Source organism: Chiloscyllium punctatum, chromosome 25 (assembly GCF_047496795.1).
Source record: "Chiloscyllium punctatum isolate Juve2018m chromosome 25, sChiPun1.3, whole genome shotgun sequence".
NCBI classification, from domain to species: domain Eukaryota; kingdom Metazoa; phylum Chordata; class Chondrichthyes; order Orectolobiformes; family Hemiscylliidae; genus Chiloscyllium; species Chiloscyllium punctatum.
This window is the reverse complement of record NC_092763.1, coordinates 32,832,826-32,858,250: the sequence shown is the minus strand read 5'-3', so window position 1 is coordinate 32,858,250 and position 25,425 is coordinate 32,832,826. Positions and strand designations below refer to the sequence as shown.

The following is a 25,425-nucleotide window of genomic DNA, read 5'->3' as shown; positions in this document are numbered from 1 at the left end:
GGGCTGAGTTGAGTATGGTTGCCATTACGAAAGAGATAGTGCTAGAAAAGTTAAAAAGTCTTAAAATTGATAAATCTCCTGGCCCCGATGGGATACACCCTAGAGTTCTGAGAGAGGTTGCTGAGGAAATAGCAGAGGCATTGGTTGAGATCTTTCAAGAGTCACTGGAGTCAGGAAAGGTCCCGGATGATTGGAAGATGGCTGTAGTAACCCCCTTGTTCAAGAAAGGATCAAGGCAAAAGATGGAAAATTATAGGCCAATCAGCTTAACCTCGGTTGTTTGTAAAATTCTAGAATCCATCATTAAGGATGAGGTTTCTAAATTCTTGGAAGAGCAGAGTCTGATTAGAACAAGTCAACATGGATTTAGTAAAGGGAGGTCATGCCTGACAAACCTGTTGGAATTTTTTGAAGAGGTAACAAGTAGGTTAGACCAGGGGAACCCAGTGGATGTGGTCTATCTGGACTTTCAAAAGGCCTTTGATAAGGTGCCACACGGGAGACTGCTGAGCAAGGTGAGGGCCCATGGTGTTCGAGGTGAGCTGCTGGGATGGATTGAGGATTGGCTATCTAACAGAAGGCAGAGAGTTGGGATAAAAGGTTCTTTTTCAGAATGGCAGCCGGTGACGAGCGGTGTCCCGCAGGGTTCGGTGCTGGGGCCACAGCTGTTCGCATTATATATTAATGATTTGGATGAGGGAACCGGGGGCATTCTAGCGAAGTTTGCCGATGATACAAAGTTAGATAGACAGGCAGGTAGTACTGAGGAAGTGGGGAGGCTACAGAAGGATCTAGACAGGTTGGGAGAGTGGTCCAGGAAATGGCTGATGGAATTTAACGTGAGCAAGTGCGAGGTCTTGCACTTTGGCAAAAAGAATATAGGAATGGACTACTTTCTAAATGGTGAGAAACTTAATAAAGCCAAAGCACAAAGGGATCTGGGAGTGCTAGTCGAGGATTCTCTAAAGGTAAACATGCAGGTTGAGTCTGTGATTAAGAAAGCGAATGCAATGTTGTCTCTTATCTCAAGAGGGTTGGAATATAAAAGCAGAGATGTACTACTAAGACTTTATAAAGCTCTGGTTAGGCCCCATTTGGAGTACTGTGTCCAGTTTTGGTCCCCACACCTCAGGAAGGACATACTGGCACTGGAACGTGTCCAGCGGAGATTCACACGGATGATCCCTGGAATGACAGGTCTAGCATATGAGGAACGGCTGAGGATACTGGGATTGTATTCGTTGGAGTTTAGAAGATTAAGGGGAGATCTAATAGAGACGTACAAAATAATACATGGCTTTGAAAAGGTGGATGCTAGAAAATTGTTTCTGTTAGGCGAGGAGACTAGGACCCGTGGACACAGCCTTAGAATTAGAGGGGGTCATTTCAGAACGGAAATGCGGAGACATTTCTTCAGCCAGAGAGTGGTGGGCCTGTGGAATTCATTGCCACGGAGTGCAGTGGAAGCCGGGACGCTAAATGTCTTCAAGGCCGAGATTGATAGGTTCTTGTTGTCTAGAGGAATTAAGGGCTACGGGGAGAACGCTGGCAAGTGGAGCTGAAATGCGCATCAGCCATGATTGAATGGCGGAGTGGACTCGATGGGCCGAATGGCCTTACTTCCACTCCTATGTCTTATGGTCTTATGGAATAAAGATATAGAGGTTTTAGTCAAGAATAAAAAAAGCACATTTCAGACATATGCAATGGTTTCAAATGAATCTCTTGAACAATATAAAGATTGACGGGTCATTCTTAAGAGGGAGATCAGGAAGACAAAGAGGGAATATGAGATAACCATTGATAAGCTTAATGTATAGAATCTCTTTGAATTATCCTTAAGACCAAGAGAGCAACTAGAAAGAGTAGGGCCCCTGAAAGAATAAAGTGTGTTCTCTGTGCTGAACCACAGGAGATGGGAGAGATACAAAATAAATATTTCACATCAGTTTTTACTGTGCAGAAAGAAATGGAGGCTAGAGAACTCTGGGAAATAAATATCGATGTTCACATTACAGAAGAGGAAGTACTGGAGATCAGGACCTGATCTAGCATATCCCACGATATTGTAGGATGTTAGGGAGGAAATTGCAGGCCCCTTATAGACATATTTCTATAACTATGGGTAAGGTGCCGGATGACTAAAGAGTGGCTAATGCTGTGCTTTTGTTTAAGAAGGGATGTAAGGAGAAGCCTGGGAACTATAGACCAGTGAGTCTGACTTCAGTAGGGGGGGGGGGGGAGAAAGCTGTTGGAAGGGATTCTGAAAGATAGGACTTATGTATTTGGAGAGGCAAGGAATGATTAGGCAGAGTCAGCATGGTTTCGTGCGAGAGAAATCACGTCTCTCAAACTTGAATGAGTGTTTTGAGGAGTAACGAAGATGATTGATGAGGACACAGTGGTAGATGTTGTTTACTTAGATTTTAATAAAGCCTTTAACAAGCTTCCACATGGTAACCTAATTAGTAAAGTAGAATTCCAGGGGATTCAGAGCGAGCTTACTAATTGGACACAAAATTGGCTTGACGGTAGGAGACAGAGGGTGATGGTGGAGGGTTGTTTTTCAGATTTCGGTGACCAGCTGTGCTCTACAGGAATCGTTGCTAGGTTCACTTTTGTTTGTCATTTATATAAATGATTTTGATGAGAATACAGAAGACATGGTTAGTAAGTTTGCAGATTACACCAAAATTGGTGGTATAGTGGACAGTGAAGAAGTTTATTTAAGATTACAAAGAGATCTTGACCAAGTGGGTCAATGGGCTGAGGAATAGCAGATGGGAGTTCGATTTGGATAAATGCATTTGAGGAAAAACAAACAAGGGCAGAACTTTTACGATTAAAAGTAGGGCATTGGGTAGTGTTGTAGAACAGAGACACCTAGGGGTTCAGGTACATAATTCTTTGGACTTTGCATAACAAGTAAATAGAGTGGTTAAGCCGACATTTAGCAAGCTTGCCTTCATTGCTCACATCTTTGTGTATAGGAGTTGGGATGTCATGTTGAGGTTGTACAGGGCATTGGTGAGGTCTCTTCTGGAGTACCGTGTCCAGTTCTAGTCGCCCAGTTATAGAAAGGATATTATTAAGCTGGAGAGGGTTCAGAAATGATTTAATAAGATGTTGCTGGAATGGAGGGTTTGAGTTATAAGGATAGGCTAGACCTTTTTTCACTGGAGTGTAGGAAGTTGAGGAGTGACCTTACAGAAGTTCATAAAATCATGAGGGATATAGAGAAGGTGTCTTATCCCTAGGATAGAGAACTTCAAGACTATGGGCTATATATTTAAAATGAGAGGAGAAAGATTTCAACAAGACATGAGCGGCTTTTATTTAAACACAGAGTGGTTCACGTGTGGAATGAACCCCCAGAGGAAGTGGTGAATGCAGGTACAATTACAATGTTTAAAAGATACTTGGATAAGTGCATGAATAGAAAGTGTTTGGAGAGATATGGGCTAAGTGCAGGCATGTGGGACTAGTTTCGTTTGGGATTATGGTCAGCACGGACAATTGGACCGAAAGGTCTGTTTCCGTGCTCTATGACACTAAAAACTAATTAGATTAGATTACTTACAGTGTGGAAACAGGCCCTTCGGCCCAACAAGTCCACACCGCCCCACCGAAGCGCAACCCACCCATACCCCTACATCTACCCCTTACCTAATATTCAGTATAAAGAGAGAAAGAACAGAAATTACAAGTGTTTTACACTTCCAGTTAGTTTGCAGGCAGATTTAGCATTCAATTGCCAAAGGCCAAGGGTCTACAAATAGCAATCAATTGGCGCTGTTTGAGGAAGAATGATGGTTAGAAAACTAAGCACATTTCATGTTCTTCTTTTAATAAGGTCAACAGACTTTTTCCATCCACTTGCATCTAACTCTAAAACTGCACCTCTTTCACACCTCAGAGGATTTAACACCCAATCTAGGGATTTAATTTAAAGCTTAACAAAATTACTAACTGAGTCACGTTCCCATTTGTCACTAACTTGCTCTGAGAAGGCTAACATATTTCATATATTATTTCAGAGACTTCAACAAAGTGCACACCACAACAGCATCCCCACCCCTGAGCCTAAAGACCCAGGTTCAAGTTCCACTTGCCACACAAGTGGGTCAAAGCATGCTGAACATGTTGATTAATATAATCCTTACGTCACACAAATGCCAGGCAATGATCATCTCCAATATCAGACTATTTAACCACCGCCTCTTACATTCATGATATTGTAGTCATTGAATCCCTCATGACCAACATCCTGAGGGTCTTCACTGACCAGAAACTCAACTGGCTTTACCATATAAATATAGTGGCTACAAGAGCAGGTCAAAGAGTCTAAGAATATTGCAACTGCCTAGTGGAATTTCAAGTCACAGCTCCAGACATTAACCGGTGTCTATGGTTTACTAGCCAAGTGATATTACCAGTACTCCACCATCTCTTCCAAGAACCTAACCTATTAAACCCACACCTAGTCATGACCACTGGTGGATAATTAAGCATTGAATAGGAGGAAAATGTTCCTTTAACATCCCTCTCATCAATGATGAACAAGCTCAGAACACAAAGGTAGAAGACTTTTCAACCCTCTTCAGAGGCTGATCATTTCAGTGTCTTCCCTAGTTCCCCAATTTCATAAACATCAGTCTTCAGCCAGTTCCAAGTGACTTCACATGAAATTAAGAAATATCTGAGTACACTGGATATGGCAAAATTTAAGAGCTTCATCAAAATCTTGAATGTGTTCCATAACTAGTTACACCTTTAACCAAAGTGTCAGTACTGCAACAGTATTCACATCTAGTCAAAGTGGGAAATACCTGGAAATATCCTGTCCACAAAACATAGATCAAACCCAAACAGCCAATAACCATCTCATCAAGCTACTGGGAAGCATCAGCAGTGCTATGGAAGCTATCAACAGATCTAACAAGCAGCACTTCCAAATAACATGTTTATCAATGCTCAGCTTAGGTTACACCACGGCCACATAGCTACACAGCTCATTACTGACAGGATATAAACACTGTCAAAGAGTTGAAATCAAGAGGTGAGGTGAGTGACCACTCTTGACATCAAGTAGCAGTTGTGGCATTGCGTAGCCCACGTAAAATTAAAGTCAATGGGAATCGGGGGAAGGGGGAGGGTTGGAGGGAACTCTTCATTTGATGGAGTCATACATAGCACAAAGCTTGTGACTATTGGGACATCAGTCATCTTAGAGCAGTTTAGGGTGTAGGTTTGCTCGCTGAGCTGTAGGTTTGATATATCTTACAGCAGTGTTCCAGATCCAACCATCATCAATTCCTGCACTCTCCAATGTAAGGGAAAGGTTAGGAACTTCTGATCGTGATTAAGGTATTTGCTCCATTTGCAACTGCTCAGATATAAAAATCTTCAATGCTCGCCCGCAGTAATACCTGGTCAACATTCAGGTTTCAGCCAATGAATGGAAAGTAACATTCTTGTCACACAAATGCCAGGAAATGAGACATGATTATATCTTGCCACCTCCCCACAACATTCACAAGCATTTTCATCATAGATTCCACTTCCCCATCAAATATTAAAGAGTCACCATTGATTTTAGAAACTGGACTAACCACATAAATACTACTGCTACAAATGCAAGTCAGAAACAGAGAATTCTGCCTAGAATAACTTACCACCTGATTCTCCCAAAAGCCATCTACAAGACAAGCAGAGGCTGGGAGAACGCAGCAAGCCAGGCCCACAGAGGCTGATCGGACCTCCCAGTCACCACCTATTTTAATTCCCCTTCCCAATCCCTTTCTGACATGACCACCCTTGGCCTCCTCACTGCCTTAACGAATCTAACCACAAATTGGAGGAACACCACCTTATCTTCAGCTTTAGCAGCCTATAGCCCGGAGGACTTAATATTGGGTTCTCCAAAATAACCCATCCCCCGACTCCATTCCCAGCGCCCCTCCCTTCCATTCCTCTCAGTCACCTAAGTGATTCATTCCTCCCATCGAACAATCAGGACGTACCCTCTACCTGTCTCCACCTAGTCCCACCTCACCACCCTGCTCCCGCCATTCCCTTCCACCCACCCCTGGTCCTGAAGAAGTATTACACCCAAAATGTCAACTCCTCCACCTAGTGATGCTGCCTGGCCTCCTGCTTATCTACCTTGGATTCCAGCATCTGCAGTTTTTTTTGCATCTACAAGATAGAAGTCAGCTATGTAATTAAACACTTTTCACTTGCCTGAATGATTACAACTTCAATATCACTCACTCAAAAAAAAACTTAACACTGTCCATGACAAAACAGCTCACTTGCCAATATACCACTGCAAACTTTCACTCCTTTCATCAGTGTACTGACATTGCAGTGTGTAGCAAGTACAGCAGATCTTGCAGCAACCTAAAGAGTTTTTTTTGACAGTATTTTGCAACCTTTGCAGCATTACAAAAAAAAAATAAAAAAGAGCCACTGGTGTCTAGAAACACTGCAACCTGAAAAATTCTCTGCAAGTCTACAAGACCATTCTGGCATAGAAATATATCTTGATTCTAAATCAAGTTCCTGGAACTCCCTATCAAACCATACAGTGGGGGACCTACATCAAGAGGATTGTAGGCATTTAAGACTATCATCTTCTCAAAAGCTATTAGAAATGGGCATTGTCAGCAAATCCATATCTCACGCACAAGGTAAAAAAAGGTAAAACAGATACGATGCCCAATGATAGCAGATGGAATAAAGTCACTGATATCATAATTTTAATTGCTATTAATAACAGATCAAGAGCAGTTTAAGAAATTCAAACCTCAACTGCAAAATCTATCATGCTCAGGAATAGGATTGCGTCAGCTTTATTTTTCACTATTTTAGCAACTTTTCTTTTATCAAAAGTAATTTTTTTTAAGAATAGCATGACTAAAGGTCTCTACTTACCACTGTACCTGTTTTTGGAGTCAGAATATTCAAAACTACATCAACTAAACCTAAAAATAACTTGGTCTTAATACAACCTCACTGTGAAAATCTTAAAGGCCAAGAGAGCTATCAGATAACAAATACTAATATGTTTTACAGTATCTACGCCACGGCATTCAAAAATAAAATGAATTCAAACTCTACAAGTACACCACAAACACATTATTCTGTAGAATAGTTTGCACAAAGTTTTAAAAAAAAACTTCACTTCCTTAAGTGAATGGCAATATACCTTAGCATATACCTCATTAATTTAGAATATGCACTGAACCTGTTTAAATTAAATTGCTTAAATATTTGAAATTAAACAGGTTCGGGTAAAAAAAAAGTACAACTTAGTACTACGAAAACAGCCTCACAATGAAAATAACTGCACTTAAAGGGATTACAGGATGGCTCACAGCATCAGACCCATTCTAAAAGGTCACAGTGATGGGCCTTATAAAGATGATGAATTTTGTCAAAGGGTCTAACAGGTTTGCTGTAGCCAGAAGTGAAGATTACAAGTATTTCTTGCCTGCTGAATTTGGGCCTTCTACTGTACAGCCTTATTACATCACCGATATCGTTAACAGTCCTCCAAAACAGAATTCTGAAATACTAAGGGCTGAAATGTTGGAAACCAAGATCCTTTCATTATCCATGTGACAGAGGATGGGTACCTTGTGGATGGGGCGGGGGGAGGGGGGTGGTGCGCAAGTAGTGAGCTTCAAGAAAAAAAATGAAAGATCTTGCTATGTGCTTCAAAGTGCAATTAGTACAGGATTTTTCTTATATTTTGGATGCTGGGCTTGCACTTTTTTTATTTTACCCTCTTGACGAGGTGACTACCTAAAGGTTATTTCTATGGTACATTTTGAAGTGTACGCTACATGCTTCCTAAATTCCAGCAGTGGTAAAGTCACTTTCTAGCTAAATAAAGACAAAGACTCAAAACATATACGGGCACAAAATGAATTATGTTGGTATTCCGTTCTGAATGCCCATTGCTGTCAATATATGAAATAATGGCACTGAGGAAGGGAGGAAATGTCCAATGTGTGCGTCTTGTTAGGTAACAAACCTATAGAATTGTTATTTATTTGCTTCAGGAAGGGATGGTTAAAGGCATCTGAGTAAATATTCTCCCGGTCTGTAGATCCATGGTGATTCTGCCAAGAGTTGGAATCAAACTCTTCAACAGCATTTGTGAGACGACAACTATATGCGACACTGTGAGCCAACCTAGAGTAAGAGCGCAGATGGACTAGATATTCCTCACCCATGGGTGCATTTGGTTGATGTGCGTTCGGGTAAGACCCTCCACGAGGGTCCTGCTGAGCAGGAGGAGGTTGGGAGCGAGGATCATGCTGAGGTCCAGATCGAGGATCATGAGTTGAAATACTGCGGGGATCAAATGAACCTAGGAGGCAAATAACTACTAATGATGGCAGGGAGAGAAAAGATGGAAAAAAAAACACAAAAGTACACAAAGCAAGCATAATGGCACTAAGAAGCTTCATTTCTAAGTTTAATCTTCCTTATTAAAATCAATTTATGAACTTGTGCGGCAATTGCCCCTTTCTTTTCAGGGTAGAAAGGCTGTTAGTTATAGTTTGAGTGATATGGGTCCACTATGAAAACCTTTAAGATAACAGGTGATTCCTACAAGTATCTTCAAGTAGCTAAGTACTTGTTAACTTTATAAATTACGTGAAAATTACAGCCTGGTCACCAGGTACAAAAAAGACTACTGCAGGATCTCAAACAGAACAACAGGTTAATGATATTATAAGATGCTTTGCACAAGCCTACTCTAGATTTTTTGATGCAGACTTCTAACATTAGTTGTTTCCTTCTTAATCATGGTACCACATTTATGCCACAGTGGCCACCTAGGTTCTAGAGAACAAGGGACAGATAATAATTCACTAAATGTACACACCATATTGAGTTCCACCATAATTTAAATTCAGGACACAATTAGATTTTGTATATGGTTGAGCAAATGCTAGTTTCTATTTATACTTTAAAACTATTATAAATGCTATGTGAGAAGCTAAGAAATTTCAGGCTGAACATCTTTTGTGCTAATTAGTGTCATAGAGGAGGATTTTCCAATATTCTACCTATGGTCTGTGATGATCTTAGCTGGGGAGTGACAGTCATACAATTGGTTATATTGTTCTAAGATGGAAGGAGAAAAAAAAGAGAACAGCCAAGGTTTTAATTTTGACCTACAGTCCAGTAACTTGTGCTAGAAGTGTGCAGATATGAATTTCAAACATAGACAGGATCCAGTTAATCTGGAATGCTTGCTCATGGCTGAGCAGTTTTCTGTCACTTAGCATAAAGGCTTGCAAATGAAAAATTGCTGCCAGGATTCAGTATGGAAGATGATAACCAGCTACAAAAGATTTCCTAGCAAAAATGTAACTACAGCAGAAGAGAAAGCAATTTTCAAAATGCTTCTACAATCCTAAGAAACTTACTATTCTGAAAGACGTCATTGCTGATGTCAGAAACAACAAATGATTCATAAATAATTCTTAAGAAATGCTTTCAAAAGCTAATGGGGGCAGATGTTTGCAGGCAAAGGGACGGCTGAAAAATGGGAAGCCTTCAGGAATGAGATAACGAGAATCCAGAGAAAGTATATTCCTGTTAGGGTGAGAGGAAAGGCTGATAGGTTTAGGGAATGCTGGATGACTAAAGAAATTGAGGGTTTGGTTAAGAAAAAGAAGAAAGCATATGTAAGGGATAGCCAGGATAGATCCAGTGAATCCTCAGAAGAGTAAAAAGGCAGTAATATACTTAAGAAGGAAATCATGAGGGTAAAAAGGGGACATGGGATAGCTTTGGCAAATAGAATTAAGGAGAATCCGAAGAGTTTTTACAAATACATTAAGGACAAAAGGTAACTAGGGACAGAATAGGGTCCCTCAAAGATCAGCAAGGCAACCTTTGTGTGGAGCCGCAGAAAATGGGGGAGATACTAAACGACTATTTTGCATCAGTATTTACTGTGGAAAAGGACATGGAAGATATAGAATGTGGGGAGATAGATGGGGACACCCTGCAAAATGTCCATATTACAGAGGAGGAAGTGCTGGATGTCTTGAAACGCATAAAAGGTGGATAAATCCCCAGGACCTGATCAGGTGTACCCTAGGACTCTGTGGGAAGCTAGAGAAATGATTGCTGGGCCTCTTGCTGAGATATTTGTATCATCAAAAGTCACAGGTGAGGTGCCGGAAGACTGGAGGTTGACTAACGTGGTGCCACTGTTTAAGAAAGGGCAGTAAAGACAAGCCAGGGAACTACAGACCGGTGAGCCTGACGTTGGTGGTGGGCATGTTGTTGGAGGGAATCCTGAGGGACAGGATGTACATGTATTTGGAATGGCAAGGACTGATTAGGGATAGTCAACATGGCTTTGTGCCTGGGAAATCATGTCTCTCAAACTTGATTGAGTTTTTTGAAGTAACAAAGAGGATTGATGAGGGCAGAGCAGTAGATGTGATCTATATGGACTTCAGTAAGGCTTTCGACAAGATTCTCCACGGGAGACTGGTTAGCAAGGTTAGATCTGTTGTGGTTCTGTTTGCCGAGCTGGGAATTTGTGTTGCAGACGTTGCGTCCCCTGTGTAGGTGACACCCTCAGTGCTTGGGAACCTCCTGTGAAGCACTTCTGTGATCTTTCCTCCGACATTTGTAGTGGTTTGAATCTGCCGTTTCTGGTTGTCAGTTCCAGCTGTCCGTTGCAGTGGTTGGTATATTGGGTCCAGGTCGATGTACTTATTGATTGAATCTGTGGATGAGTGCCATGCCTCTAGGAATTCCCTGGCTGTTCTCTGTTTGGCTTGTCCTATAATAGTAGTGTTGTCCCAGTCAAATTCATGTTGCTTGTCATCTGCGTGTGTGGCTACTAAGGATAGCTGGTCGTGTCATTTCGTGGCTAGTTGGTGTTCATAGATGCGGATCGTGAGCTGTCTTCCTGTTTGTCCTATGTAGTGTTTTGTGCAGTCCTTGCATGGGATTTTGTACACTACATTGGTTTTGCTCATGCTGGGTATCAGGTCCTTCGTTCTGGTGAGTTGTTGTCTGAGAGTGGCTGTTGGTTTGTGTGCTGTTATGAGTCCTAGTGGTCGCAATAGTCTGGCTGTCAGTTCGGAAATGCTCTTGATGTATGGTAGTGTGGCTAGTCCTTTGGGTTGCGGCATGTCGTCATTCCGTTGTCTTTCCCTTAGGCATCTGTTGATGAAATTGCGCGGGGTATCAGTTTTTGGTGAATACATTGTATAGGTGTTCTTCCTCCTCTTTTTGCAGTTCTGGTGTACTGCAGTGTGTTGTGGCCCTTTTAGTGTCTTGATGCAAATGGGAACGGGAATCCTGTGCCAACCGCCTAAGCGCCACATACGAACAAATCCGGGTTCCTGCACGAATGCCGAAAGAATCGAATCCTTCCACCATGTGTCAGATACAGACCACCAGTCAATAACCCACAAGCCAGGGACACAGCCAGACAGAACGGATTCAGGATGATCCAGGTAATGATTACAGACGCTCACAACAGACTACACAAATACAGACAAGAAATTGCGCGCCAAAAATCATTAATTTCAAAAACCACCAATCAGGAATGGACCCGGACCATAGAACAGGCCGTCACCATAGGACAGAACAGGACTACAAAACCGCAAGAAAACGGCACTAAAAGAAAAAATGGCCAAACTAACACACAACAGAGAGGACACCACAACACACACCTGGGTTAGAAACCTCTCCCAAGACAGCTCACAGACACGGAAAGAACAATACTGGCCAAGGGACTCAACTATAACCACTGGGATGCCAAGACAGCAGACTTCCTATCAGCACTAGAATGCACACTCAGGAACAATGGACTGACAGAAGAGACACAACAAACTGAGAGACAAAGTATCGTACCGCTGATTACAAGGAAAAGACAAACACATAACCTCAACACCAAGGAGAGGGAAGCACCAGAATCACTAAGAAACGATAAGAACATAATTATACTACCAGCAGACAAAGGCAGAATGACGGTCATCCTGGACAAAGCAGACTACATCCAAAAAGCGCAACTACTTGCAGATACCAACACCTACCAAAAGAGGGAGTTTGACCCCACCCCACAGCTCACCAACAGGATAAACAACACACTGAGGAACCTACCAAAAAAAAAGACAGACAGATAACCAGGTTTGACCCACATAGAATGAAACCTGAAAAGCAACAACACCCCCAGATTCTATGGACTACCTAAAGTGCACAAACTAGACATCCCACTCAGACCCATAGTATCACTACCGGGGACACCATCACACAAACTGGCTAAAGAACTACAGCAGAAACTGAAACACGTGATCAGTGGATCCAGACACTCTATACAATCAACACAGGAATTCTTGGACATCATCAGAAATATACACATAGACAAGGAAGAAACCATGGTCTCTTTGGAGTAACGGCACTGTTCACCTCTATCGACAAAACCCTAGCCAGAAAAACAATAGCCAACCTGCTGGACATACAGAACAGACAACAGGACGGTGAACCTATCAACAAAGACTGCACACTCAGACTACTGGACCTATGCCTCACAACACATTTCACATTCAACAACCAAATATATGAACAAATCAACGGCACACCCATGGGCTCACCCATCTCTGGACTCATAGCATAAGCGGTAATGCAAAAATTAGAACAGTCTTACCGCAAATTCAACCCAAACTCTGGGTCACATGTGTAGATGATACCTTTGTAATCATTAAAAACACAGAAATAGAGAACACACACCAGATCATCAAAGCCACACTCACAGGAATCCGATTCACTAGAGATGAAGAAAAGGACAACCAACTCCCATTCCTAGACGTGATGGTACAGAGAACACCGAATGGAGAATTCACCACAAAAGGTATACAGGAAAGCCACACACACAGACCAAGTCCTGAACTACGAAAGCAACCACCCCAACACACACAAAAGAAGTTGCATCAAGACACTGTTCAAAAGGGCCACAACACACTGCAGCACACCAGAACTGCAAAAAGAGGAAGAAGAGCACCTATACAATGTATTTGCCAAAAACGGATACCCTCACAATTTCATCAACAGATGCCTAAGGGAAAGACAACGGAATGAGGACATGCCGCAACCCAAAGGATTAGCCACACTACCATACATCAAGAGCATTTCCGAACTGACAGCCAGACTATTGCGACCACTAGGACTCATAACAGCACACAAACCAACAGCCACTCTCAGACAACAACTCACCAGGACGAAGGACCTGATACCCAGCATGAGCAAAACCAATGTAGTGTACAAAATCCCATGCAAGGACTGCACAAAACACTACATAGGACAAACAGGAAGACAGCTAACGATCCGCATCTATGAACACCAACTAGCCACGAAACGTCACGACCAGCTATCCTTAGTAGCCACACACACAGATGACAAGCAACATGAATTTGACTGGGACAACACTACTATTATAGGACAAGCCAAACAGAGAACAGCCAGGGAATTCCTAGAGGCATGGCACTCATCCACAGATTCAATCAATAAGCACATCGACCTGGACCCAATATACCGGCCACTGCAACAGACAGCTGGAACTGACAACCGGAAGCGGCAGATTCAAACCACTACAAATGTCGGAGGAAAGATCACAGAAACGCTTCACAGGAGGCTCCCAAGCACTAAGGATGTCACCTACACAGGGGAGAAAACGTCTGCAACACAAATTCCCAGCTTGGCAAACAGAACCACAACAACGAGCACCCGAGCTACAAACCTTCTCACAGACTTTGAAGGTTAGATCTCATGGAATACAGGGAGAACTAGCCATTTGGATACAGAACTTTCTCAAAGGTAGAAGACAGAGGGTGGTAATGGAGGGTTGTTTTTCAGACTGGAGGCTTGTGACCAGTGGAGTGCCACAAGGATCGGTGCTGGGTCCTATACTTTTTGTCATTTACGTAAATGATTTGGATGTGAGCATAAGAGGTACAGTTAGTAAATTTGCAGATGAGACCAAAATCAGAGGTGTAGTGGACAGTGAAGAACGTTACCTCAGATTGCAACAGGATCTTGAACGGATGGGCCAATGGGCTGAGGAGTGGCAAATGGAGTTTAATTCCGATAAATGTGAGGTGCATTTTGGGAAAGCAAATTTTAGCAGGACTTATACACTTAATGATAAGGCCTTAGGGAATGTTGCTGAACAAAGAGACCTTGGAATGCAGGTTCACAGCTCCTTGAAAGTGGAGTTGCAGGTAGATAGGATAGTGAAGACAGCGTTTGGTATGCTTTCTTTTATTGGTCAGAGTATTGAGTACAGGAGTTGGGAGGTCATATTGCAGCTGTACAGGACATTGGTTAGGCCACTGTTGGAATATTGTGTGCAATTCTGGTCTCCTTCTTATTGGAAAGATGTTGTAAAACTTGAAAGGGCTCAGAAAAGATTTGCCAGGGTTGGAGGGTTTGAGCTATAGGGAGAGGCTGAGGGGTGACCTTATAGAGGTTTACAATATCATGATGGGCATAGATAGGACAAATAGACAAAGTCTTTCCCTGGGGTGGAGGAGTCCAGAACTAGAGGGAATAGGTTTAGGGTGAGAGGGGAAATTTATAAAAGAGACCTCAGGGGCAACGTTTTCACACAGAGGGTGGTACGTGTATGGAATGAGCTGCCAGAGGAAGTGGTGGAGGCTGGTACAATTGCAACATTTAAGAGGCATTTGGATGAGTATACAAATAGGAAGGGTTTGGAGGGAAGTGGGCTGGGTGCTGGCAGGTGAGACTAGATTGGGTTGGGATGTCTGGTCAGCATGGATGGGTTGGCCCGAAGGGTCTGTTTCCATGCTGTACATCTCTATGACTAAATATACCCAGTTCAGCTTTGTTTCCTGTATTTGAAGGTCATTAATTATCTAAACATGAAGGTTTCAGCTCAGGCAAGTATTATGTTTGGATGCCCAAACTATGTATAAAACTATAGAGAATCAAAGTTATGGGCAAAAGCTCTAACTGACGAAGGGCTTTTGCCCAAATCATCGCAGGTGATTTCTGATGAAGGGCTTTTGCCCAAAACGTTGATCCTCCTGCTCCTTGGATGCTGCCTGACTTGCTGTGCTTTTCCAGCACCACATACTCGACTCTGATCTCCAGGATCTGCAGTCCTCACTTCAGCCTTTATCAAACTATATCACAGTATATACATCTATGTAATTTCAGAAGATATGGACTTGGTTCATTGTCTTACTTAAACAGAAACGCCAATTCCAAACATATTGCGTTCTCGCAGAATGAACCTAAAGGATCTGTCTAGATTATGTAACATACAACTTAACGACTCACGTGATGGTGAGCTACAATTACCAACTTATCAAATGCAGAGGATATCCAGACCTCAAAATTCACAGAGTTTTGCTTTTAGTAAAATAACTTTCGATTTTTTTAAGCTCTCTTTTATTTCTCAAAAAGTACAAGTTACCGACAGGTTTAATTACTACCTCAGTACTGATGCCTTCAGAAGACGGATTCAAGGTTGATAAGAGATTAATTCTCTAAACTGTACTGAAATCAGAGCATGATATTGCACAGAAGGCAACCATGCCTGTGTCTTGGAAACATCTATACTTTATTCCCACTCCCCTGCTCTTTCTCAAAGTCCTAAAATTATTTCCTCTTCAAATTTTTATCCAATTCCTTTTTGAGGAGTTTCACTGAATCTGGTTCTGAAATCCTTTTAACTAGCTCATTTCAATTCACTGCTCAAATTTGTTTTAAGATGTCACCTCACGGTTATTTTTCCAATTACCAAATTTTGGTCCTCTGTCACAGCCTCTTCTGTGTGTCACTCACACAATCAAAGATATCTATGATCTCTCAAGTCTTCACTATTCTAAGGAGAACAACCTTAGTTTTTCAAGCGCAACATACAACTAAAACCTTCAATTTCTGGTATAAATTTCATAAATTATTTCTGCATCTTCTCAGCCCCCGATTTTCTTTGTTAAAGTGTGGTGCCCGTCATTCTTATGTACAAGTCATAAATGAAAGACTGCATAATTCATCAACAGTCTAAATCACAATTTGATAGCTCAAACATCTAACAACGTCCATTTTCATGTTGTGTACTATTTTCACAATGTTTGCCACTGATAAACAGGAATAATTTTCTGCTTGAAACTACTGGAATGTACTCTGAGCATTTAATCATTGACAGACCCCTCCAAACGTTCCCAGGTTGTCCATCACTGAAATAGAGTAATTTGTTGACAAAATGTTGGTCACAAAAGAATGCTTTCATTTTGTGCATTTTTTAAAAAAAACTATTTTCTTCCCAACCCATGAACGCATGATGGTTCTTTTCTCTCCAAACTTCATTCAGTAAAACAAAAGACTGCTTTGTAGTAAATTATCAATCTGTGCTGCAAGTGCCACCAGGTCAGCAACACTGCTGGCTGATTGTTACGCTGAAGGCACGCTGTGGGATAAAATCGATATAGTCAGCCTTTTCTGTTCCTTTTCTACACTCCCAACTCATGAGCCAACAGTCATGACAATTCAGAGCTAGGAACCCTAGAACTCTCAACTACACAAATGTTAAGAGTATTCTTTACAGCTGAATACTGTGGACAGCAATAAAGTAAAACATGTTTAAGGCCACAAAACAGTTAACATTTTTAAAATCTATGATGTGCTAAAGTCAGAGGCAATTATCAGGAATAATATGCAGAGGAACCTTGATTATCCAAAGGACACGGGCACAGAATATTTTGTTTGGTTAATCGAATTCCAGATAACCGAATGCCGGAATAGCCTAGTTTAGCCAAGCATCGGGATTTTGCTGGTTAATCCGATACTTGAATGCCGGATAATCGAGACTCCTCTGTATGTATACATACAACTGCCAGTTGTGATGCTCACATGTAAGTGAAGCATTTCAAAGTAGATTATTGACATACATGGTAATGCAATTTTAACTATAATACTAAGTGCTCTGTTATTACTCTTAAACAAACTTTTCAAATCTTGTCAAAACAGTAAAGTCAAATATGGACAATTTGAAAATAGTTGAAAAAAAATCAGGAAAACTTCAATTGAGTCCATTTAATTGCTAGTGCTATTTCCAAACCATCTTAATTTTTCTTTGTTATGCACTAACTTGCCTCTAGATTCATGAGGAGGTCCCCTCTGATCCATCATTGGACCCCTTGGATCTCCCATCATCCCTCTTGGATCTCCCATAGGACCTCTTGGCTCACCCATTGGCCCACGTGGCTCACCCATTGGCCCACGTGGCTCACCCATTGGGCCCCTCTGTTCACCAATGGGTCCTCTCTGTTCTCCCATTGGCCCTGCTCTCATGTCATGTTGCATTCCTCGTGGTTCATGGGCATTTCTCATGTCAGGAGGTCCTCTGCCATCATGACTAGGCACATGGTGCATGGGTGGGCCCTGATGCGGGGGACCAATATATCCTCTGAAAAACAAAAATGATAAAATTAGCCATAGACTCAAATATTGGGTGGCAATATGAAAACTATATATGCCAATAAAATAGTGATGCAATGGAAATGCAATCTGGAATATGCAAATCATTCTTCATTATCCTTTCAGGAGTTGTGGGTATTGCTGACAAAGCTCATCAGAGTTAGAAATGCAGGTTCTTTTGAGGATCAAATAGATCAGTTCCAGAGTTGATTGAGAGCATGTGCTGCTCGTTTAACTTCTGTATTTAAGTACAGGTAGTTCTTCTACAATGCGATAGTTACGTTCTTGTGCAAACCTGCATTATAGAAAAATCACATGTAGAAACAGCGCTTAAAGTGTTCGCAATGTAATTGCGTTATAGCCAATACACATTTTAAAAGTTCATGCTTTAGTAACAGTGTCCCCAATTACGTTAACGAAATCCGCAATATTGTAGAACGACCTGTACAGAGTTAGGAGCCCTCTTGTGGAGCAGTGATTATCCTTATCCCTGGACCGGGAGGCTTAGATTCAAGTTCTACCTCTTCCAGAGGGGAGTATTGGCATCTTTGAACTGGTTGATTAGACAAACAGGTTAGGTCTTGAGTTAGGGCCCTCTAGCAGTAACGGGCCAGGTTCATACCCTGCCTGCTCCAGAGATGTACAATGACATCTCTGAATAGATAATTTAAAAATAAAGGTTTTTGTGGTAGTGGTAGTGGCCCTACTTTTGAGCCAGAAGACCCAGGTTCAAGTTCCACCTAATTTGGAGATGCTTAATTACATTCCTGAACAAGTTGATTGGGTTTGGGCCCTTCTTGTGGCTCAGTGGAAGTGTTTCTGTCTGTCGACCAAAGGGCCCAGGTTCAAGTCCCACCTGCTCCAGACAGGAGTAATAAAATCTCTGAACTGGCTGATTAGAAAAATAGGTTAATAAAAAAAAATCATAATTTAAAAAAATTTTGAAGTACTGAGGGGCTCTTGTGGCACAGTGAGGGACTGGGCTCAAGCCCCACTTGCTCCAGAGTATTAACATCTCTGAACTGGTTGATTTGAAAATTAAGTCTTAATTAGGTAATTATGTGATGCTTGTTTATAAAATGAACAAAATGACCTCTTGTAACACAGCAGTTGTATCCCTATCTCTGAGCCAGGAGGTCCAGGTTCAAATCTCACTGCTCCAGACATGTGTCACAACATCTCCCAACAGGTGATTATAAAATATCTAAAATGAAAAAAAAAGGGGCTCTGTGGCATGGTGGTACTGTCTTTACCTTGAGGTCAGTATGCCTGACCCACATGTTCCAGAGATTTGTAATAACATCTTTGAACAGGTTAATTAGGAAGATCCTAAAATTAAAGAAAAGTATTGCATTCTTCCCTGGTTGTGGGTTGGTTTCTGGACTGGGCAAGAACCCAAAAAGAAAGTGAAAATTTAATGTTGTGCTATGCTACAAGTTTGTACAGTAAAGCCTTTGCAAATTTCTGGAAGTCTTTGATTTCTAATTCACCAGATGGATACTGGTGTATAAAACAAGGCCAGCGTTTATCGCCCATTGTCAAAAATTCAACAGTGAACTGTGTTAAGACTTAGAGCGACATTTTGAAATATGCTGAAGAACTTTACTTATCAACCATGACTGAATGGTGGAATAGACTCGATGGGCTGAATGGCCTAATTTCTGCTCCTATGTCTTATGGTTAACTGACAATATCGCTTCATAATTTATAGTAGGTGATTGACAAAATCTGTTCATTGAGTACCAGGGGAATTATTATATAACACATCAACAAGAGAAAGACTAAAGAATGAGAAATCTACCTGAATGAATGTGTTGACTATACAATAAAACTTTATTAAAAACTCAAACTGGTTTGCATCATAACACTGTACTATTTCATAAAACTAAAGTTGGACAGCTGTTCTCACTTAGAATTACTCAATTGAGTTATCTAATAATCATTTGATTATGAAACTGTTTTCATAAATCGGACATTTTCCCTATTACAGTGTAAATAATGAATTAGTGACTGAACAGCTTTTCTTCCAGTGCATTTTTGAACACAGGTAAGTTCTATCTATGTTGGGAAATAGAACATATGCTGAAGTCTGGAATGAACATTAACAAGGAGTTAATTTTAACCTTGTATTACATCAATATAAAGTACATTGCTATACATTGCTCCCAATACATTGCTACGCCAATCTCATTAAAATAACAATACTGAAATTGTAGGTCATTCAATCTGGTGCTACAGCCACTGGAACTTAATTTGTTTCAGTGTAAAATAAATACAGGAATCAGCCTAAAATATTGTTCCTGTTTACTATCCAGATATCTTGCTTGAAAGTAAGTTGACATGAATTTTAATTGGGTGCCAAATGTCATTGCCAAGCTCTCAAAATGGCATTATCTGTGGGATTACAGAGCTGAGTGCACAACTAATATGAGTCATGACCTTAAAGAGAGAGAAAATCTGGGATCCATAACAGAAAGGAACTATGAAAAAACAATGGCTAACTTGTACCTCTACATCTCTGTAGAAAAATCAAGAGTTGGTCAACAGCGAACTTACATGATAGAAATTAGTAAACAGAATTTTCCTTTTCGACTGTGGTCTGTGAACAAAACCTAGCCTCAACATTCCGTTGAAAATAGTAGCCTACAAGACACTGAGGCAATTTCAATGACAAGAATCTGAGCCAAAGAATATAATTATATTAGAGATTTCCCACAACTCTCAAAAAAAGTCAACATAGGAATCGATATACGTCAGTCAAATGTAATCACTGCCTGACATCTGACATTAGCTAAAGAGTATCTTTTAAAGGGCTGGTACGTTTCATTGCGAGAGGTATCCATTACAATGCTGCCAACAGATATCAGTGTATTTTTTAAGTCAAATTTGCTAAGAAAGTCCAGATTATTTATTTCTCTCAAAGTTTATGATGTGGATGTGCCAGTGTTGGACCCGGGTGGACAAGATCAGAAGTCAGACAACATGTCTTATTTCAAATGGCTTATTTGAAATCACAAGCTTTTTGAGCATTGCTCCTTCATCAGGTGAAGTGAGAGACAAGCACAGAATTTACAGGCAGAGAGATTGTTATAGGTCATCCCTTCACTTGCTATTCAGCTGTTGACACTTTACTCATACTGTCTGACACTCTTGATCACTTGCAGGGACCTATTATTTGGTCTGTCGACATTCCACTCACACCAATTGTATGAAGCTCCTGAGTTCAAATATACCTGCTGAACTGTAAGCTGGTGTCGTCTGACTTCTGATCTCAACGTTTAATTGAATATGGCTTAAACTTCGTACTTCCACTATTATTCTACTGAAACTCTAGTGACAATACTGCAATTTAGAAAGTGGTCCTAGATTTATAATATTGCTGTCACAAGTCTAAATGGTGAAAAACTAAAAGATTAAAAATCATCATGCACTGTAGTTTCACCCTTCTCAATTTTTCTGTAAATTAATCTACATGGGCTTGCAGAAGGCATGTAGCAATAATAGCTAAATACATATCAAGATATGTAATTTTACTCATTTTTCAATGCACAGATTCTGATATTAACATATACATAGGCAAATCTGAGAAAGGAATGATTGTCAGGCAACACTTCGTCAGATAACAGATAAATATTTTATATCCTATCACTTACCTTGGTTCCACCTCCCCAGTGACAGAAAGCAGAGTTCCTCCACGAGGATCATTTGGTGCATCTCCTAATAAACCTCTTGGAGCCGGAGCCCCACCTACTGGTGGACCCCGCTGCATGTTGCCTCTGGGGTCCTGCATTGGGACTGAAAAAGGAAAAGAAATCCATGTCAAAAGATGTGTGAAGTCTGGATGAATTTGGATATCACTATAAGATAAACGGGAAGAAAGCAGAATCATGCTTTCAAAAAAAAAGGGTTTCCAGTCTTACAGAGCATTAATGATTTCCTGCATTCTGTACTATCCACGCATATTATCCCTGGAGGTCAAGAATGTTGAATGCCTGGAACCATTCTGGCCACATCAAACTTGTTCACAAATGATACATGATTGAAACACAGGGACTGAAACACAACTGGCCCAAGCAGAAGTACAAGATACATGATCAAACTGCCCCACTGAAACACAGCTGAGATGAAGATCAAGTGGCACTAATATCCTTTCTGCATTCTATGCTCATGCAACAAACAGTCTTCCATTGTGCTGTACCACATAATATCTTTCTGAAGTTTTGAATATTTTTTGCCCTGTAACCTGTATAAACCTACTATGCAATCTAATAAAACAAATAAATGCATTTAAAATTCAAATTTCAGCCCAGATAAAAAAATGAAAACATTCCAAATCGGCATGATTTGCATCTGTTCAATATTTCAAAAGCCTGCCTGGCAATATTATGGTCAGAGATATAAAGCATTTCATTATTTTCTCTCACAATCACACAATAACACTACTTACTGGTAACCTTGCATTGTATGCATCAAAAATCAAGATGTGCACCCTCTTGATTTTAACCATTGTACACACAGTAATCTAAGAGGCTCAGCTTGTTAAAGTTTATTTATAACTTAAATGAAACCATGCAGAAAGGCTCAATTCAGTTGCAAAGTCATTTCATATTACGTAGGGTCGCAGCAAAGACTTCAACTCATTATGCATGGGCTGATTTTTACAGAAACAAATATTTTTTGGTGTTACATTGTATTACAATGCAAATTATGTTAAGACAACATGTGGGAATTAAATTAATTATAAAACACCTTGTAAGTAAAACAGGACTATTCACTTTTTAAGAAGTAATACGCGAGGTGTGGATTTCAAAATAATTATGTTTACACTGCACTTAAATTTTATACTGCGCACATCCAGTCAAATCAGCGAAACAGAGGAAGAATTGTCTCTGACTAAATTCAGGAAATCACCATCAGTTCTGATTTCATATGAAGCTATTTTAACATTTTACTACATGCTTCCCACTTCTCTGTTTTCACTAGAACAGATTTGAAGTTGTTGAGCTTTATTCACTGAAATCGCTATCACAGTTGCCAATAACACAAACATCACCAAACATTTCCAATTTCTTAAATTGGGTCTTTTTTCCCCACTCAATTAAACATTACACAACTTTGTTACAGTTAGGCCACAGTTCTAACATACTAACTTACCTGACTGATGAGGATCCAAATATTGATTCTATTCTCTATCAGAGATTCTAAAAGTTTTAATATTGATTTCTGAGCAGTAACTGAGGGCACAGAAAACCTTGGAAATGTATACTAGGGCAAAAGCAAATTTCCAATTATATTTGAAGAGTGGTCAAAACCTGTTAGGTCAAGTAAAGGATAAAGAACATGGATACTGGCAGATGCAGAACATATTACAGTCTACTTGCTAATAAAGAGGATTACTGCTCTAACCCACTATCGTCCATACAGGAAAATAAAGGCAAAGTACAGCAGATGCTAAAGATCTAAAATAAAAACAAAGTACTGGAGAAATTTAGCAAGCTGGCAGCATCTGGAGAAAGAACAGTTCATCCTGGATACAGTTGAACTTCATGAGTTTTTTGAAGTTACACTCTTCCAGCCAAGTGGACAGTGTCTTGAAATCCCTGATTTCTGACTTGCAGATAGTGGACAAGCACTCACAGGCAAAGAGGTATTTGCAAAGAAAGCAAAGAATTCCCAGTCCCTGACCTGTTCTTGTAGCTATAGTACCTATACGGCTGGTCCAGTTCAGTTAATGACCAATGGTAACTATCAGGATATTGACAATGGGGGATAATGCCATTAAATGCCAAATGAGGATTGTTGGATTTTTCTATTGTTGGATTGTCTGGCACTTGCATGGTGCAAATGTTTCTTGTGACTTTTCAGCCCAATCTTGTATGTTGTCCACGTCTTGCTGCACACGTCCACAGTATCTGAGGAGCTGCAAGGGATACTAAATAATTTTGAAATCATTAGTGAATATCCCCACTTCTGACTATATGTTGGAAGAATATATTGACATCGAGTTGGGCCTGGTCATTGTGGAGCTTTGGAAGAGATGATGGTTATGTGTTAATTGGGGGTAGCTGGTTGAGTACTTGCCTGGGTGTATATTAGTGAGGTAGGAGTTAGTGTGCAAGAGAGTTGGAATAAAACTGATCAGAAAAGGATAAGCCTGGAGTCTAGCTACATTTAACCTCTGTTCTTTAATGGTGTTAGCATAGGATGATAGCAGTTTGGAAACCCAAGATTGAAAACCATGTATTATTCTAACCAAAAGAGTAATTCAGAAAGATGACTGACTCAAAATCTAAAAGTATTAACTTACATAAATAAAATTTATCAAAAAAGGTGATTTATTAATTACTTGAGAGACATGGTCAAATTTTGAAAAATTCCAAAATAGTGAAAATAATTCCATTGAAGAGTAAGTGATGGAATTCAGTAGATTGCATGCAAGACTATAGAAATTCCATCTGGAAATTCCTCAATGTGTGTTGGAATTCAAGTTATTAGACTGTGTAAAAGTATTGAGTTTCCACAGTTTTCTAGTTTTGATAGGAGTTAAATTTGTAGGTAAATACACATTGCTAGAACAAACATCAAAAGCACCAAGGGAAAGCTTTCTGTATGCGAATGGAACAATTAGACAGGCAATAGAAAATGGATGACATAATGTTAACAGGCTGGAAAAATAGTCTAGATTGCGCAGGTGTCAAAAAATGAGGACAAAGATGCTTTTACCAGTTTGGAAAGGCAAAAAGAATTTGTGACTTTTAATAAAAGAATGAACCCCAGAAATGCCATGGTGTAGTGAATCAATTTTGCAGACGTGGTATCAATTAAGATTATGCCAAGTGGTATAATAGAGTAAATGAAATTAAATACAAATGGAACATTCAGAGGAAGAAGATGGATAGATCAAACTAAAACAGGGCACTGTAATGATCACAAGATGTGTTAGCTAAGCAATGAATGTGTTGGTGTCAGAATCTTTCAATTGTGCAGTTTTAGACAGCAGAAAAACATCTACAATATGTGGAGTAGACTGGCTAAAAGACTACCTAGTCTCTCTCAGTACTAAGGAATGGAACAAAATTAAGGAATTTGATAGTTTCACCAGGTTCAGATTTGGGGATGATAACATAGTAAAATCCTTAAAAAGGATTCTTTGTAAAATAGCCAGGATCAATCATTTTACGAGCGCAGATGTAATAGCCAGTAATATATCATCGCGATCCATGAAAAATGCACTGAAACTGGATATTAAAATGACAATACTTGGGAATGTAGATCAATTGATATTAAAGCAATATCATCAGCAGGGAGATCAGTTCAAAGGGGAGCATTTGTACACCCTTCAAAAGAGGTCCCAAACACACTGAACAGTTTGAAACTTAAATAAATGCATACGTGAATTAAATGACATTTGGCACTTCTTGATAAGATCCATCGTACTAAAATTGGACTGTGTAGAGTTGAAAGCAAACCCCACCATGTTTTACTACCACCAGGAGCAACAACTTTCAGGTATCTTTATAATGCATGTAGATGATCTTTTGGGGGGTTGGAAGATGTGAATTTGAAAGCAACGCTATAACTGGGGTTAGAATAGAGTATTAGGCTTCTGGGACTTTTAGGTACACTGGATTGAAAATCGAGAAGAATATATTGAGTGCTACTATGGAAAACCCCAGCTGAAAGATATCATCCAGATGAATGAAAAATGGAAAAAAAAATTTTAAATTAACATATTGTATTTTGAAATTTCCATCATTTGGATATACCAGGAAGATGAACTTATTGTTTTTAACTGATGCTTATTACATAAGCAAGAGATAGGTCCACAAATGTAGGAGTGTTTTATAATGTTTCTTTTGGAAAAGGTAAATGTTGCACCTTTGCATGGGAAACATGAAAGATCAGAGAGTAGTGTCCAGTAACTTAGTA

At 40.2% G+C, this 25,425-nt stretch overlaps 1 protein-coding gene across 3 annotated transcripts in view; it reads right to left on the bottom strand.

The window, feature by feature from the left end:
* Positions 1 to 25,425, bottom strand: part of cstf2 (cleavage stimulation factor, 3' pre-RNA, subunit 2) — a 68,447-nt gene that overhangs the window by 12,705 nt on the left and 30,317 nt on the right. For 2 of the 3 annotated variants that reach the window (XM_072594962.1, XM_072594963.1), the window contains 3 exons: positions 21,150 to 21,291; positions 17,172 to 17,485; positions 8,240 to 8,380 (listed from right to left, as the gene is read on the bottom strand). In XM_072594962.1, the coding sequence (XP_072451063.1) occupies positions 8,240 to 8,380; positions 17,172 to 17,485; positions 21,150 to 21,291 (597 nt within the window). The remainder of the gene's footprint in view (positions 1 to 8,239; positions 8,381 to 17,171; positions 17,486 to 21,149; positions 21,292 to 25,425) is intronic. The other variant, XM_072594964.1, reaches the window with a different exon arrangement.